Source organism: Phocoena sinus, chromosome 17 (genome assembly GCF_008692025.1).
Source record: "Phocoena sinus isolate mPhoSin1 chromosome 17, mPhoSin1.pri, whole genome shotgun sequence".
In the NCBI taxonomy this organism is placed as follows: Eukaryota; Metazoa; Chordata; class Mammalia; order Artiodactyla; family Phocoenidae; genus Phocoena; species Phocoena sinus.
In genome coordinates this window covers 54,698,604-54,718,099 of record NC_045779.1, presented here as the reverse complement: position 1 = coordinate 54,718,099, position 19,496 = coordinate 54,698,604, and the positions used below count along the sequence as shown (strand labels likewise).

The 19,496-nt window shown below is 33.2% G+C and overlaps 1 protein-coding gene across 3 annotated transcripts in view; it reads left to right on the top strand.

The window, feature by feature from the left end:
- The window catches only part of CSMD3 (CUB and Sushi multiple domains 3), a 1,083,470-nt gene that overhangs the window by 231,627 nt on the left and 832,347 nt on the right, over positions 1-19,496 (top strand). For all 3 annotated transcript variants that reach the window (XM_032609830.1, XM_032609829.1, XM_032609828.1), the window contains exon 4: positions 3,531-3,725. In XM_032609830.1, the coding sequence (XP_032465721.1) occupies positions 3,531-3,725 (195 nt within the window). The remainder of the gene's footprint in view (positions 1-3,530; positions 3,726-19,496) is intronic.

Sequence of the window (19,496 nt, the reverse complement as noted above, 5' to 3'; positions counted from 1 at the left end):
TGGAATATCAAATGAGATTGATCAGGTTCTGTAGTTTTATTTTAATCACCTAAACCTTTTGATTGATATATTAGTGTCATCTGTTGGTGAAGAAAGATAGCTGTAGTCTGTTCAGCAATTCTGCTTTTAGATGTAATCATCTGCTTCAGAAACACATTGAAGTGACAAGCACGATGTGGTTATCTTGCATGTACATTTAATGAATTACATGAAAATTCTTATTTTATGCTTAAATCTCTATTTTCTTTAAGAATGATTTCATAATAAACGATATTACTTTGTAAATACCATGTATATTAATGATTAGTTTGTAATCTGTATTACTGAACGTGACCTACCACGTATATCTTCATTTTTTCCCGAAATTCAAACTCTTGATAGCTGGTAGAAACAGTGTTTAAAAAATTAATCTAAAGCTAGTTCCAAAATTCTTATAGTAATGAGAAAGCTAATTTTATTTAAAGGTTCAAATGTGCAGCACTATTTATTTAAAAAAATCAAGAATAAAAAGTGAATGTTTGGGCTTCCCTGGTGGTGCAGTGGTTGAGAGTCCGCCTGCCGATGCAGGGGACATGGGTTCGTGCCCCGGTCTGGGAAGATCCCACACGCCGCGGAGCGGCTGGGCCCGTGAGCCATGGCCGCTGAGCCTGCGCGTCCGGAGCCTGTGTTCCGCAACGGGAGAGGCCACAATGGTGAGAGAACCGTGTACCGCAAAGAAAAATAAATGTTTTAAAAAAGTGAATGTTCAATCAGAATATAGCAGGTTTTTTAATGGTGGGTTATATAATTCTTCCAGTTAATAAAACATCTTTCTTGGCTCTGCGTTTTAAAATGGATATAAACAGCTTAGAGAGAAGTCCCAAATTAAAGGGTTGGGAGGGCACAAAAAATAGAATCCATGATCAATGACTATAGAATTGGGATCTATTAAACCTGAATGTGAAGCATCCTAATAATTGTCTTCTTGGGTTACTCAATGTACAAAGGATGATGGGTAGGTTGTTGTTTTTGAAGGTTAAAGAATAAAGGCAAATGAAAGCAGGAATTTCTGAAGGTGAGAACCAGATATATTTTGGAATTATCTTCTTTGAGTTTCATTTCGAAACAGGCTAAATTCTTATCTGTTTTCTGGTTTAGAAATAATTCAGCCACAAGGCAAGGGCTAGATTAGGTAATCTATTAAAATTCCAACCAGTGTTATTATTAATTCACTGATTGACTTCATGTTTTCCTTTTGTTTTAGGTACTTTTTTCTGGCTAATGCATGTTTGTTCATTTAAATAAAAGTTAAGTTTGAGTATAGCAACTATTTAGAGCTTTCTTCTTTCTTCCTTTCATTCCTACACCTAACCACTTCTTGTAAAATAATTTGGAAACTGCTTTTTCCCCTAGATATATAACTTCATGATAATTGAAGTCCTGACCTTAATTATTTCTTAGGGGTGAGAGGGAAAGGAGTGGATTGAATCTAAGGACACAAGTGGTAGTTTCATTAAAAGTATTTCCTTTTTTATTACTATATTCAAGGGATTGAATTCTTACTCATTTCATCAAAACTTATTAACCTCACCATCTCTTACAGCAAACATCTCATCTATTAATCAATTGAATTTTCTAAAAAATTAACTATCTCAAAATAAACTGTTCATTTCAAAAGTATTTTGTAAAGAATGGCTGAAAATTTATAGACAATAAATATGTTTTAAATTTTACTGAAAATGAATCTATAAAATATGCCTTTGAGAAATAGTAAAGTGAGATATTAGAAATCATTAATCTTGGTTACAGATATTTTAAAATATTTTACAGATATCAGTTTATAATGTATAATTAAATGGTGAGGAAGCTTAAGGAAATTGCCTGTTATTTATAGAAACCATTGATATTTAATTAATATTAGTCAAGTTCTTTTCTAGGATTGAGAACCTAAAATAATTGCTTTAAACTAAAAGTATATACTTCATTTCTAATGTATATAGAGCAAGTTCTATGAATCCTCAATACACTTCTCACTGATTGATTTCATTGGAAGTTCATCGATTGTTTTCTTTTCAATACTCTTGAAAAATTAAACAGAAAAAAAAATTCATGTAAGAAACACTCTCAAAAGTACTATAAGCATATTATGGGTAAAAATGTAAAATTTCAGCTTTGTTTACTGTACCAATTATCAATAAATTATGATTGCTTTTATACAGTTATATCTACATTTTATGAAGTGTGTTTTACCTTGGTATTGTATTTTTACTTACTATTGTTACTGATATTTTCAATATTAGTGGTTTATCATTATTTGATTTAATGTAAAATGATATTGCATGGAATACTAACTGAATAGAATGAATATCAAGACTAATTGGAAACATACTTTTTTTTTGCATTGCAACGTCTTTTTTACCTTTTTATTTTGCAGTAATTTCAGACTTTCAGGTAAATTGTGAAAATAGTACAGAGTTCCCATATACATACTCTTATCCAGCTTTCCTTAATATTAACTGCTTATGTAACCATAGTACAGTTATCAAAACTAGGAAATTAACATTTGTATAATACTATTAAGTAAGCCATAGACTTTACTCAAACTGGAATACCTTTTAGTCCATTCATTCCTTACTGTTTGTATTTCTATTGATTATTTGTAGTATAAAAGTAATATAATGTAAAGGTAATATAATAGAAAATTTAGAATATGCTATAAGAAAAAAATAATTCTCCCCAACTTCTGCTATTTCTTTATATTTTTTCTATTTTTTTCACTTAAAGTGAAAATGTATTTTTCTCTGAGATGAATATTATTTTAAAAATCTCTTATATTTGTATACTTGTATACTTCTAAGCATCAACTAATAAAATAACAGGGCAATAGGTGAATATCAGACAATTTCCAGATTCTATTTTGTGTATTGATCTAATTAAAACTTCACAAATGTATGCACTTACTATGATAATTCTCATTGTATTCTCCAGGTTAAACACATATTAGAGCTGGAATTCTATTCCAATCTCTCCAGCTTCAAAAATATGTCCATTTTTTGCTGCACTATATTTTTCTTATTTAAGTGAAAAAAAGTTTCCACCCAGACTATATTTTTTTTCAGATAAATATTCATGGTTGAGGGTTAAGTAGAAGCATCAGAGTAATGGAGAGCATACTGATGAAACTTGATTTGCACATTATTATGTTAGTAGAATGTAACTTTGAAGAAGCCACATAAATGGTATTGATCTTTTTATCTGTAAAATACGAGTAATAAATACTAATTTAAAAAATAGCCACAAACGTAAACAATATAAAGTATCTAAATTTTGCTGGCATGAAGAATGACATCTAATATCTATTCAGTAAAATTTCATTCCTTTCCCATACTTCTCTGTTTATGTAATTGAAATAGCAGACATTTCCATTTCTCTGTAAATCTTCTTAAAAGGAAAAAAAAAGACACCTGTATCTACATATAATTTTATAAATGTAAAATGTTAAAATATATATTAAAATAACTGTAAACTCTTCTTTTCCCTCCCTTCTATAGAATTGCAGAGTAGCTCTTGTGGAAACCCAGGAGTTCCACCCAAAGGTGTGCTATATGGTACAAGGTTCGATGTTGGGGACAAGATCCGCTACAGCTGTGTAACTGGATATATCCTTGACGGCCACCCTCAACTCACCTGTATAGCCAGTTCAGTTAATACAGCCTCATGGGATTTTCCTGTTCCCATCTGTAGAGGTAAAGAAAAAAATAATGTTTATTTTTATGTTGACTGAATATTCGTTTGACATAATGAAAATATTTTAAAAATAAGAGTGATAATCAGACAGTATATTTGCAAAACGTATTTGGTGCTTGTTTCTTTTATAAAATCTGAAGCTTAGGAAGAGCACATACAGTACATGAAAGATTAAGAAAAATACTTAGGACAACATTACTTGTGAAATGAGACAATGGATTATATTTTTATATTTCTATACATATTTATACATACATTGTGTATATATGTGTCTTGATGTTTGTACTGGAAAAACATGGAGTTTATGATGCTTAGAAATTTAGTTAGGCTGTCAAAATCATGATTTTGTTTTCATTTTGAAATATTGACTGAATCTATGAATCTTTTAAAGATTTCTGGTAGAGAGTTAAGCATGGGAATTCGTGAAATTAAGAATGCTGTATAATTTATTATTGATACTAATAAGGATCACTTGTATTATGGTAATATACTAATGTAGACAAAGGTACAAAGTACATAGCCTGGAAGACAGAACATGTTCAACATTAGCTGAATTCATGCATGAATCTTGCCCACAAAAATTCTCTGGAGAAATCATGATCTCAAGTCATCTGCCCATTTTTTGATCAGGTTTTGTTGTTGTTGTTGAGTTTTATGAGTTCTTTTTCTATTTTGGTTATTAACCCCTTATTTATTATAGGATTTGCAGATATCTTCTCCCATTCATTAGATTGTGTTTTCATTTTGTCGGTCCTTTGCTTTGCCGTTCAGAAGCTTTTTAGTTTGATGTAGCTCCATTTGTTTATTTTTGCTTTTGTTTCCTTTTCCTTAGGAGACATATCCAGAAAGATATTGCTAAGATCGATGACAAACAGTGTACTGTCTATGCTTTCTTCTAGGAGTTTTATGGTTTTGGGTCTTATATTCAAGTCTTTAATCCATTTTGAGCTGATTTTTGTATATGGCATAAAATAGCGGCCTAATTTCATTCTTTTGCACGTGGCTGTCCAGTTTTCACAGTGCCTTTCACCGCAGAGACTATCCTTTGTCAATTGTGTTCTTTGCTGCTTTGTCATAAATTAATTTTCCATATATACGTAGTTTTATTTCTGGGCTCTCAATTATACTCCATTTGCGCTCTATGTATGTTTTTCTGCCAATATCATGCTGTTTTGATTATTATAGCTTTGTAATGTAATTTGAAATCAGTGTGATATCTCCAGTTTTGTCCTTTTTCCTTGGAATTGCTTCAGCCACTTGGTGTCTTTTGTGGTTCCATATAATTTTTAGGGCTTTTTGTTCAGTTTCTGTGAAAAATGTTGCTGGAATTTTGATAGGGATTTCATTGAATCTGTAGATTGCTCTAGGTAGTATGGATGCTTCAACAATGTTAATTCTTCCAATGTTAATTCTAACATTTTAACAGTGTTAATCCATGAGCTGAGTGTGGAAATCTTTCCATTTCTTTGTGTCTTCTAGGCATTTATTACATTGAAATACTCTTTTCTATACCTATTTTATTGAGAGTTGTCATAAATGTGGTTGAATCTTGTCAGATGCTTTTTCTGTATCTTTTGAGTGGAACATATATTTATTTTTCATTTTGTTAACGTGATATATGTGTGTGTGTGTGTGTACGTATATATACACACACAGACACGTGTGTGTGTGTGCGTGTGTGTATATATATATATCTCAACATTGCTTGATTTGCAGATGTTGAACCATCCTTTAATTCTAGGAATAAATCCCACTTGATCATGATGTATGCTCTCTTAAAATGCATTGTTATTATTCAGTTTAGTAATATTTGTTGTAACATAATTTTAATAGTAACATAAATAGTAACATTAATAGTAACATAATTTTTGCATATATGTTCATCAGATGTTGGCCTGTAATTTTCTTTTCTTGTGTGTACTTGTCTGGTTTTAGTATCAGGGTAATGTTGGCCTCATAAAATGAGTTAGGAAGCATTCCTCCTTTTCGATTTTTTGGAAAAATTTGAGAAGAATGGGTGTTAAATATTCTTTGAATATTTGGTAGAATTCACCTGAAAAGCCATTTTGGATCTGGAATTTTGTTTTTTGTGAGGTTTTTGATCATTGTTTTAATTACCTTATCAGTTGTCTGTCTATTCAAATTTTTTATTTCTTTATGATTTAGTCTTGGAACATTGTATGACTCGAAGAATGTATCCATTTCTTCTTGATTGTCCAATTTGTTAGTGTATAGCTGTTCGTAGTATTCTTTTATAATCCTTTGTACTTCTGTGATATCTTTTGTTGCTTCTTCCCTTTCTTTTCATATTTATATGCTCCTTCTTTCTTCTTTTTTTTTCCTTAGTGATTGTAGCTAAAGGTTTATCTTTTCAAAGAACCAGCTCTTAATTTCATTGATCTTTTCTATTGTCTATTTAGTCTCTTTTCATTTATTTCTCCTCTGATCTGTATGACTTCCCTTCTTCTACTCAGTTTGGGATTTGTTCTTTTTTTTTTTTTTCCCTAGTTCTTTTAGGTTAGATTGTATATTTGATATTTTTCTTATTTCTTGAGGTAGGGCTGTTTGGCTATAAACTGCCCTCTTGGTACCATGTTTGCTGCATCTGATAAGTTTTGGTATGTTGTATTTTCATTTTCATTTGTCTTCAGGTGTATTTTTTTTATCTTCCTTTGATTTCATCATTGATCCAATAGTTGTTCAGTAGCATGCTGTTTACGTTTCACATATTTGTGATTTTTTTAGCTTTCTTCTTGTAATTGATATCTAGCTTCATACTATTGTGATCAGAAAAGATGTTTGATATGATTTCAGTCTTCTTAAATTACTGAGACTTTTTTTTGTGTGTTCCAAGAAATGCTCTATCCTTGAGATGTTCCATGTGCACTTGAGAAGGCTGTGTGTTCCACATTTGGATGTAATGTTCTGTAAATTTATTAAGTCCATTTTATCTAGTGTTTCATTTAAGGCCACTGTTTCCTTGTTGACTTTCTCTCTGGATCATCTTTCACTGATGTAAGTGGGATGTTAAAATCCCCTACTATTATTGTGTTGCTCTCAGTTTCTCACTTAGCTCTGTTAATAATTATTTTATATATGTTGGTGCTCCTATGTTAGGGGCATATGTATTAATAACTGTTGTGTCTTCTTGATGAATTGTACCTTTTATCATTATAGTATTTCCATATCTGTCTCCTTATCATTTTTTGGTTTGAATTCTCTTTTGTCTCATATGAATATGGCTACATCCACTTTCGTTTGGCTGCCATTTGCTTAGAGTGTCATCTTCCATCCCTTCCCTTTGAGTCTGTGCTTGTCTTTAGAGCTGAGCTGAGTCTCCTGGAGCGCATATAGTTGGCTGTTGTGTTGTATTCTGTCTGCCCACTCTGTGTTTCAATTGGTGAATTCAGTCCATTTACATTCGTACTTCCATTTTTTTTTCTGGTTGCTTTATATCTCTGTTATTTCTTTTTTTCTATTGTTTCTGTCTGCCATTTTATTTCGGTGATTTTCTATGATATAGTTCTCAGTTTCTTTTTTCTTTCCTTATTGTGTCTCTGCTCTAGATTTATGTATTATGGTTACCATGAGGTTTATATAAAACATCTCATAAATAAAATAGTCTTCTTTTATTGAAGTATAGGTGATTTACAGTGTTTCAGGTGTACAGCAAAGTGATTTAGTTATATCTTGTCTATTCTTTTTCATATTCTTTTCCATTATATGTTATTGCAAGATAGTGAATGTAGTTCCCTGTGTTATACAGTAGGTCCTTGATGTTTCTCTATTTTATATATCTGTTATTCACAATTTCCCAATTTATCCCTCCCCCCCTTCCCCTTTGGTAATCATAAGTTTGTATTCTGTCTCTGAGTCTAATTCTGTTTTGTAAATAAGTTCATTTGTATGATTTTTTAAAAATTCCACGTATAAGTTATATCGTATGATATTTGTCTTTCTCTGTCTGTCTTACTTCACTTAGTATGATAATTTCTAGGTCTATCCATGTTTCTGGAAATGGTATTATGTCATTCCTTTTTATGGCTGAGTAACATTCCATTATACGTGTAATGGAATATTTTATAAATATATGTGTGTGTATGTATATATATATATATGTGTGTATATATATGTATATATGTGTGCTGTGTCTACTTTATCCATTCATCTGTTGATGGACATTAAGGTTTCTTTCATGTCTTGGCCCTTGTAAATAGTGCTGCTATGAACATTAGGGTGCATATATCTTTTCAAATTAGAGTTTTAATCTTTTCTGGATATATGCCCAGGAGTGGGATTGATGGATCATATGGTAGCTCTATTTTCAGTTTCTTATGGAACCTCCATACTGTTCTCCTCAGTGGCGGCACCAATTTACATTCCCACCAACAGTGTGGGAGGATACCATTTTCTCCACATCCTCTCCAGCGTTTATTATTTGTTGACTTTTTGATGATGGCCATTTTGACTGGTGTGAGGTGGTACCTCATTGTAGTTTTGATATGTATTTATCTAATAATTAGTGAGGTAGAGCACCTTTTCATGTGCCTGTTGGCCATCTGTATGTCTTCTTTGGAGAAATGTCTATTTAGGTCTTCTGTGCATTTTCTGACTGGGTTGTTTGTTTTTTTGATATTGAGTTGTATAAGCTGTTTGTATATTTTAGAAATTAACCCCTTGTTGGCTGCATTGTTTGCAAATATTCTCTCCCAGTCCATAGGTTGTCTTTTTATTTTGTTTATAGTTTCCTTTGCTGTGTAAAGGCTTTTAAGTTTAACTAGATACTATTTGTTTATTTTTGCATTTGTTTCCATTATCCTTGGGGACAGATCCAATAAAATATTGCTGTGTTTTATGTCAACGAGTGTTTTGCCTATGTTTTTCTCTAGGAGTTTTATAGTATCCAGTCTTACATTTGGGTCTTTAATCAATTTTGAGTTTATTTCTGTATGTGGTGTTAGAGAATGTTCTAATTTCATTCATTTACATGTAGCTGTCCAGTTTTCCCAGCACCACTTATTGAAGAGAGTGTCTTTTCTCCATTGTATATTCTTGCCTCCTTTGTTGTAGATTGACTATAAATGTGTGGGAATATTTCTGGACTTTCTGTCATTTTTATGTGTCTGTTTTTGTGCATGTGCCATACTATTTTGATAACTGTGGCTTTGCAGTATAGTCTGAAGTCAGGGAGCATGATTCCTACAGCTCCATTCTTCTTTCTCATGATTGTTTTGGCTATTTGGGGTCTTTCGTGTTTCCATACAGATTTAAAAAAATTTTGTTCCAGTTCTGTGAAACATGCCATTGGTAATTTGATAGGTATTGCATTGAATCTGTAGATTGCCTTGGGTAATATGATCATTTTAACTATATTGATTCTTCCAATCCAAGAACATGGTATATCTTTCCATCTGCTTGTGTGGTCTTCAGTTTCTTTCATCAGCATCTTATAGTTTTTGGAGTACAGGTCTTTTGCCTCCTTATGTAGGTTTATTTGTAGGTGTTTTATTCTTCTTGATGTGATGGTAAATGGGATTCTTTTCTTAATTTCTCTTTCTGCTATTTTGTTGTTAGCGTATAGAAATGCAACAGATTTCTGTATATTGATTTTGTATCCTGCAACTTTACTGAATTCATTGATAAGCTCTAGTAGTTTTCTGGTAGCATCTTTAGGATTTTCTACATATAGTATTATGTTATTTGCAAACAATGACAGTTTTACAGCTTCCTTTCCAATTTGGATTCCTTTTCTTTCTTTTCTTCTCTGATTGCTGTGGCTAGGACTTCCAAAATTATGTGGAATAAAAGTGGCAAGAGTGGGCATTCTTGTCTTGTTCCTGATCTTAGCAGGAATGTATTCAGCTTTTCACCATTGAGTATGATGTTAGCTGTGTATTTGTCATATATGGCCTTTATTATGTTGAGGGTTTTTCCCTGTGTGTTCACTTTCTGGATAGTTCTTATCATAAATGTATGTTGAATTTTATCAAAAGTTTTTGCTGCATCTATTGAGATGATCATATCGTTTTTATTCAGTTTGTTAATGTGGTATATTAACTGATTGATTTGTGGATATTGAAAACTCCTTGCATCCCTGGGATAAATCCCACTTGATCATGTTGTATGATCCTTTTAATGTGCTGTTGGATTCTGGATAATTCTCCATAAGTGTGACTTTAAGTTTGGTTTCTGGAGAATTTTCTTTTTCGTGATGCTGTGTTACCATGGTTTTTCATGGGGCTTGATGAGCTGTTCTTACGCCGGCACATTTGAAGTAGTGGATACATTTCTTCTTTAGATGAATGTTCTTTATTTCCTTGATTCTAATGATTTATCAGATTAGTAGTCAGAGGCCTTTCTTTTGTTTTTCAGCAGCTTGTGCTATAGCACTGTTTTTGGTTTCTCTTACCTGAGCTGTCTGTAGTTATATTTGAGAATCAGCACTTTCCACCCTCTACCACCTTTGCTAGAGGTATTGCCTTGTACCATCATTGTAGCTGCTTGTGCCTCGCTGCTGCTAATGATACTGTTGTAGCTGGCATCATTACCTGGGGCACTGGGATGGCAAAAACCTGCTCTGTGCCCAGGATCTCCTGAGTCTCAGGCTCTGCTACAGTGGAGGGAGTAGGAGAGTAGGGAGTGAGCTGGAGTCTCGGTTGCCTCTACTGCGTCTGGGGTTATTAGGTTTGCATGTGCTACTGCTACACCTTCATGGATGGAGAGACCAGCTGCAGGCTCAACTGCCACTGCTGCCTGGTTCCCTGTGAGCCACTGTGGCTGGGAGGCTGGAGTTATGTATGCCTCCTTCCCTGCTGCTACCAGGTTCTCTGGGACTGTGCGCTCAGCTGCTGTGGTTGGGGGTTCAGGATCTCAGGCACTGTCTCTGCTTTTCTTCTGATTCTGCCTTCTCTATGTATTCCAGTCCACCCACCTTTACATGTACAGATGTGTGGAATTCTCCAGCACCCTGGTGTGCTGGGCCAAGTCATATTTGTTGAGTTATGGATTTTTACTGGTTGTAGTTTGAAGAGGAGAGACAAAGAGAGCATCTCTCATTCCACAATGATGCTGATGGCACCCCTATCTACTTCTGTGACTGCTAATTAACTATCGTTTGCTTAAGTATTTATAGTATATTAGGAAATTTATAAGCATGCTCACTTTTAAATTTCACAGTATGAAACTGAAACTAAAAAATTTAAAAAAATTGTTCAAGGTTACTCAATAAATGTCAAGAACCATGAAGAGTTTGAGATTTTACTTGACTTGGAATTAACGATTTCTCTGCCATAGTTTCTTGGATGGTGATAGAAGACACAAGACTCTTGGGTCAGAAACAAAGGAGAGTTTATTATTCACAGAAGTGTCAGGAGACAGAGCATCAGCGTTTGTGCCAGTTCTCCAATCCCAGTTCCCATAGAATGTATGAAGAGTATGAGATATCTGCATATGTAGTATGTGTTGTTACAGGAGAGGAATCATGAGCTTCAGGACAAAAACCTTTGAAAAGATAGTTTGGTACAAAGAGAAGAAGGACAGTTGGAATCTCTGCTTGCAAGATGTACAGAAACATTAGAGTCTGATGAAGAAATTTTTCCTGATTTGGGGTGTGGGGGGAGGGATGCCAGATTTGAACCCATTCTGTCAGGTTCCAAAGCCTTAGCTTGTTATCCCTTTGATACTTCACCAAAATTATTTGCATCTCTCTTCAAAAATGTTTAATAACAAGAGAGTAAATGGAGTTTTATATGTGAATCAGTCCAAAAATGTTTAGTCAATTTTTTAAATGCATAAAACTCCCTTAATCAAAAGGACTTTTTAAGGTACTTAAAACCAAGAAGTGTTTTAAGAGGTTTCAGTGGAGTATTCCCAACACTATCCTAGAGTTAATTTCCTTTGTGGGGCTCCTTTTTTCCCTTCAGCTAAGAGCCTATGGGGTCAGGAAGATCTGAATCTAGATACTCATTCTTCCACTTACCTACTAGGGCCTTTGAGCAAAAATTACATTATTTTAGAAACTGTTTCTTTAGCTATAATAGAATTAATAGATAGAAATACCAAAATCACAGTACTGTTGGAGTTTAATATGATAGCATATGTAAAGTGTCAGTTACATACAAAGTTATTTATGTAGCTCTATCTTTCCACTTTTCCTTAGCACTTGTTACCATCTTCTCTTTAAAAAAAGGAATTACAGTTAATAAAATCTTGATGGATAATATCATTTATACTTATATCCAAGGCTAAACTTCCAACCAGCACTTCTGTTTTTGTTGTTGATTTTGTTGCCATTTTGTTTATTTTTGCCAGGGCATATACTCTACCTCCCTACTCGTCATCTTCAAGTTCCTTCAGGCATATTTTCTTTGACTCCTATTCTAACCTCTATGGTTTTTATCTATCAAAAAATGGTGTCCATTGTTTTTTTGAAATTCTGTCTCCTCAATTTCATTTTGCCAAGCTTACCTTTTTTTCTCTTTATCAATAATACTGATGAATACATTTACTCATTCAAATATATTTATTAAGGGCCTGCTCTGTGCAAAGCATTATTTCATGTGATGAGGATCAAAATATGATTAAGAAACACATCTTGCCTTTAAGAACCCAGTTCTAGTGGGACTGATCGTAATGTAATCAAGTAGTTACAGTAATGTGTGATAATTGCTTTAATAACAGAATGTATGGAATTTTAGGCACCTTGATAAGGAAGACCTTAATTTCTCCCAGTTGAGTGGAAGGGAGTTGAGGTTGGAACAATGCTTTAAGAGAAAATTTCACAGAGGACTTGCTAAAAATACAAACTGTATAGAGCAAGAACTTTTTCAATGAGGCAATAATTTTCCTTTCTAGCCTCAAAAGTAGTTCTCATGTATTACTAATATTCACTGGCTAAAGGTGGAGTCTATGAAGTCATACTTCATAGAGTGTATGATCTAGTTTTCTAAGGAGCAATTTACCACTAGCCATTTTTTTTTAATTAAAACTTAAAAGAGTAGAGGGATAGTGAATTTGGATTTTGTGTGTTTGCCATTTTTGAAAAAAAAAGAAAAAAGACTATTCAGTCCATGGCTTCCCTTCTCTACTTTTTGCCACTTGATAGCACACTGATTCTTTAATTTATAACTTTGCAGGGGGTTGATAACATTGTAATGATCTGCTTATTGATTTCCCTGGAGTTTACATAGTCTCTCCTTGATGAAACCTTTGCTTTTAGAGAGTTATTTTGGTGATCCCTAACCATGGTAGTTTAAGAAAAAATGAATGCCTCATCAACCTAGAGAGTATGGTGCAAGGGTTTTTGTGTTCACAAGCACGATGAATTTTATCAACACCATCTGCTGGTATTTGTAAAGGCATTTAACTGCTTGATGCTGGGCTAAACAATATTCCATAAAAAGTGAAACCAAATTCCTGTGCACTAAGTCTGGAATGAAAATACCTGGCATACATACCTGTTCTGCACTTCTCCCTTTGATAGACATTCCATGCCATTTATTTCACTGAGCTTTAATGTGGCCTCAGAGTCCTCAACTCTGTGCTCCCAAAAAATAAACAAAATGGCAACAAAATCAACAATTCTTACAAATTAAGAGCAGTTGGCAGACAAGGTGAAATGGATTTGCTAGTTCTAGATTAACCATTCTAAAATTCATAATGATATTCTATATTGAGAATGGCATTTTTGTATACACAACCTGGGGCAAACTAGTAAAAGTGCATGTGAAAGTTACACATAAATTAAGTGTAACTTTGAATTTTTCTACCACACTTTCCATTACTATCTTGACAACGTTATCTGGGCACAAAATCATTCATTAGCCTTATCGTTTCACATAAAGGGATCTGGTCTCTTTATGTGAACGGCTGTATTTAATAGTAATGAGGAAAACATTTTCTGCATGCCTTTTAATAAACATGCAAGAGAAGTGTAAATCATTTGATAATGGGGTTATTTTATCACCTCAAATACTACCAAAATCCTAGTGATGTCAGGCTACAAGGAAAAATTGACAAGTGTCTCAGGTCACTTGCTGTTTCTTCATCTCTCCCAGGAAAATGTAGGCTGTTCTATCAACAATCAGGCCAACACTCAGCCACCTTCTCATGTACCCTAACCTTGTTCTGAAAAGTTCATTTGTGTGACTAAAAGGATGAAAATGTCCTGATTAAATTGTCTTAGTAGTGTCCAGTATGATGGAGCAAAGGTTGCAAGACTTGTCTTTAAGGGTATAAGATCCATGAGCTGATTTGCCTTCCTGCCACATATTACTGGAATGTTGTTTCTTTTGTCAAAAATTGAATATTTTTACTTATCTCAGGAGATTGTAAATGTTAGAGAGACTGGATTAAATGAGATAACATTTTTAAAATGTTTCTATAATGCTTAGCACATAGAAGGTACTCAAAAATTACAAATAGTTTCAAATACATGAAAAAATAATTTAAAAAATAATATAGAAGTAATAGCTATCACTTGTGTTATATATGTGTTTAGAATATTTTAAAATATCCATTGCCAGTTAAACATATGCCTATAGCTCCAAGATATTTTCTTTAAAACAAGAGAGTAAAAAAGTCTGCAAAGAGTGGACTTTGGTCTAATAAAAGCTTTGGTTTCCTTTACATGTCTGCCACTGAGAAGATATAGAATCTTTATGTGGATATTTAGTGTTTCAGGTCTCAGTTTTCTCATCTGTATGATAGGGGAGTCCTTACTACTTGATAGTTACTATAATGAGGATTATATTAGTTAATATATATAAAATACAGACTCCATAATATTCAACAAGTAGTGATTACTGCCTTACTTCTTACTTGATGATAGTCATCATCAAAACAGGTATTTGAAAACCAGTCTAGATATATCCATTCTATGACCATACAGGCAGAGGAATGAATTTTTCTTAGAATTGTAGTAGTTAAGGGGAACTTTAAACCCCACATTAGCCTAACACATTAGGTTGGGATCATCAAGTAATAAACATCAGTGGTGAAAATATGTTTCCCATGGGTAACAGCATTTCTGAGTCATTAATTTCTGGAAGTTCTCACATTTGAAATATATTCAGTAATTAAACTGGTATCTACTAAGAAGTCACTATGCACATGCCATACAGCTAAGAGCCATGGTAATTGAAACAGCCCCAGGCCTCATGAAACTCATAGTCTATTGAATATGGGAACTTTTATTTGGAAGATGATCTATTTGGTGACCTGGGTTATTGTCCAAATGTGTGTACTTTAATTCCATGTAAAAAGATAGAGTGGCATTCTTGTATAAGAAATAGGTGCTGGCCTTCTGTGTATTTCTGATATTTAGAAAAGAAAGTCGGATTTCTATATTTTTACCATATAATTGTCTGCTGCTGCAATTAGCAGTCAGCATTCTCTTTAACATTCAACTCACACATTATTTTCCCCACTAGGTATTTGTGAGTTACATCTTCCTCCGTTCAGGAAGCTGTTTATTATTTTTTCCTTTTCCATCCTGTATATAAAAACTCAAACGTTTCTGTTGCCTTACTCTATTGGCCAAGTTTTCTGTTCCTTCATATGTCATTCTCATTTTGAATTAATCCATTTTATTTGACAATAAAGAAATGGTCATTAAGTCTGTATTTTTTTGGTATTATATGTTATTATAATGTATTGTTAATTTATAGATGTTTGTGTTTTTTTTCCTTAATGGAATGATTTCCACTTCTTTCTCTTTCTCTACGATTCCTAGAAAGATGCTGACAAATGTGTATTTTGAAAATCAAACACAAAAATCAGTTTCTTTTTGAGGCAACTGAGTCTTCAATTGTTTATGCCTATTCTGTGTAACTTTTAGCCATATATTTCTGTGGAGACTTTTGTTTATTTGGAGTTTTTTGTTTATTTGTTTTGATGTGTAAGAATTTAAAGTATTTGTTCTAAATGAAAGATTCATATTGCTTGAGGAAAGTTTATATTTTTGAAGAATAACAAAATAGTTTGATAATGTTATGCCCAAAATAAAAACAGAATTTTATAAATATTAAGCAATACTCATTTCTAACACTTACCTACATTTCAAATCTTGTAGAAAGAAAGAAAAATTATACTGTCTCAGTGCTCACAAAGAATTCACATGATTATTTGGGACCATGACTTACAGAAAAGATGATGGGAACATGCTTAGCCAAAAATATATTGATAGCTTCAGAATTCCCTGTGGTGAAATAGATTGTTTAATGCATGATAAGAACCTTGAAGAGCAATCACCTAACTTCCTACTAGGATATAAACTCAGTGAACCACACCAATGACCATCTGGTATTCTATTGCTCTTTGTAAAGACATCACTCCAAAGATAAGGCAAAATAATTTAGGAAAATGACATTGAGTAATGTCATGTGATACATGGCTAGCTATGTGGACTAGCTTCATGTGAAAAGTCCTTTTTTTGTGTGCTAAGAAAGCACAGTATGCAAAATTTTTATAGGAATCATTCTAGAAGGACACTTCATACATTTTTGGCTTGGGCTCTTTCTCTCCTATGCAGTATTATTGGTCACCTTAGTAAGTTATGTTAAGTGTGTGTGTGTGTGTTTGAGCCATTCAGTGATGAAAGATCTTTCGTGCAGTTAATACTAGAAGACAAAATTTAAATGTTGTAATTTGAATGCCTTCAGAAATTCTACTTTTTTGGTCTATTGCTCAGTGTGCTTGAAGTCTAAAATCTTTCTACAGTCACTTTCCTTAGGATTTTCCCAAGTGCAGATCTGACTCAACAAAAGAAATAATTTGCTTTTTTACTATATAATTGTTATGTATGTAAAACTGGTGCTAAGTATCTTAAATATTGAAGGAGTCTTGAAAAATAAGTATTTTATCTATAGCTTTTAATGGTTCCATATTTATGTCACTAATTCCTTGTATTTTTGAGTAAGACAGTTTTCCCTTCATTTATTGCTCCTTATGTTTGAGGTTACCGTAGCATTCAAACTAAGTTACAATTTTAAGGTCACTTATTATATATTTGTATTTGACTTATAGCTAATGTAAAAAAGGCAGATGATGTAGCATAAAAACATGATTTACACAGTAAATAAAATAAACGAGAATAAGGATAACTGTGTTAAGAGAAAATAATGGAAGAGCAAGTTGAAACCAAGAGCAAAGTTAATATACAAAAGTCATGTTCTGTATTCTTATATACTTGTTAAAATCAACATTAAATTTGGCTTTAATCCACCTGGGAACCTAAACAAATCTGGAGAACATTATTAGTTCATAGTCTCACAAAGCAAACAATTTGTGAGGGAAAACCACACTTACTAAGCAGAGTGCAAAATTTCTTATGCAGTACAACATGAAGAAGGCACAGTATACTCTAATGTCTATGTCCTATATTAGTAAATATGAACTCAGAGAATGAGCTTCCCAGGGTTGCATCACATCTTCTTACTGATGTGTAAATGAGGCCTTGTTATTGAAAAGATGGAAGATCGTATTCATAGAATCAATATAATCAAACCACACATGCCTAATGTCATTGGCCGTTATCAGTGATGTACAAACCCAACTATCTAGATTTAGTTCTGACCCAATTTTTGTATATTTTCGAAATGTGAATCTCTTTGATAGTTTGTACATGTGAAATTCGATGTGAAAATTCATCATCTGAGAACAGAACCTAGGGCATAATGTTTCTGCATTAATATGATCTTAATTGTCTTTTACATTTTGTCATTTAATAGATGTGTAATTAATTTCAAAAATAAGTTTTTTTATATTTAGACATCTTATACAGGAAATTCAGTGTGAATATAGTTAACAAAACTTTATATTTAGCATGAATCTATAACTGCTTATTGTAAATATATTAATGATTATTCCAAATTTTTTGAAAATGTTATATGATTGCGTTTATCATAGCTCTTCCTTAAATGGCTGTTGTTCCTGAATCTTTATATCTACAATGAAGAAAATGATTCTAAACAACTAAGATGAGGTCATTGTCAATGCCACTGCATATTTAGAAAATCATCACAGTACAAAGTATAATGAGTCAGTAAAAATACCAGGCATTTTATTGCTCTAATTTTTATTCAAAAAACAGAATTTGATGGTTGAAGTGCTAATAATAAATATGTGAAAATTACAAAAAATATTTTCAAATTAAAGGAGGGATAATATTTTTGTATTTATATTCAATTAAATATCTGTTGAGGCCTTCCCTGGTGGCGCGGTGGTTGGGAGTCTGCCTGCCAATACAGGGGACAGGGGTTCGTGCCCCGATCTGGGAGGATCCCACATGCTGCGGAGCCGCTGGGCCCGTGAGCCATGGCCGCTGGGCCTACACGTCCGGAGCCTGTGCCCTGCAAGGGGAGAGGCCACAGCAGTGAGAGGCCCACGTACAATAAATAAATAAATATCTGTTGATTGACAATGATGGAGAAGAGATACACAACAGTTGCTGATTTTAAGGAACCTATGACTTATGGAAAACACATACGTAAATATATACTTTAGTAAAGTATAAACAGCCCCTTCTACTGCATCCCTCAAGAAAGGTACAAATAAAATGTCATGGAAAATCAGAGGCAGCTGTGAATTTTGTCTTGGTGAGAAGGAGGTTAATCTTAATGGAGATTTGAAAAATAACTCATGTTCATATTGTATTGCCTTCTTTTTATCTCATATCATTTATTGAGCATTTTCTTTGGGTCAGAGACAGTTTGCAATTACCCATTTAATCTTCATACTCATGCTATACAGAGTAGATAATATCTCGATCCCCATTTTATAGATGGGGAAACTGAAGCACAATGAGATTAAGATTTCCCAAGGTCACATAGCTAGTAAAAGGTAGTGTGAGGATTTGGATTTAAGCAGTCTGGCTTCAATACCACGTTCTTAACCTTCGTGTTATACTCTCTTCCCCATTGTCTTGATTATAAAACTTATTCTTTCCATTTTTCCTTTAGTCTTAGTCTTTGAAAATGCTTAACATTTTCTCTTAAATTAAATCTAACCAACCGTGTAAACAAAAGGTTTTAAGATTATAACATCCTGCTATCTTGAGTTACTGTCTTGTTCTTCCAGTTTATTTCAACTCAAAATTGATTAATAATCAATTATTAATCTTTTAATAATCAATTAAAAGATTTTAATTTTAATAATCAATTATTAGTCTTTCATTGTTTCTTTGCTCTTCACCAAACACTTTTTCAAACTCTCAAGATGTTTCAACCTTTCTAGGGTTAGGGAACAAATGTATTTAGTAATATATAATGTGTACAGTTGTAAATGTTTATAGCTGTGGTACTGTAACACATCACCTGGGGAAACTAAAAGTGAATTGACTTTTGCTGGTGGAGACAAATGTAGAGAGGAGAGGTTATAATTTCAACTGAGAAGATCATTTGAAATCATCTTTAGGAGAGTTTTAAAGCTCAGATTTATCCTCTAGGCACGTGTAAGCCATTAAGTAAGTGTATTTGAACATTTTTGAGATGATAAGCTTGTTTTTTTGGCAATATGGCATTTATGTAAATGTATCCATTGTAAATGAGAGAGCATCGGCAATAGGCAGAAGGTTTGTGTCCTCCATTTTGCACTTGCGTGCACACACGCACACACAGTTTGCGCAGAGGTGGATGATAGTCGAGGGATGTTTCTATTTATCATCCAGCTTATCTATTCAGGTTTCTGTAACAAAATAGCATAGACTGGGTGATTTATAAACAACAGAAATTTATTTCTCACAGTTCTGGTGGTGGGGAAGTCTAAGATTAAGG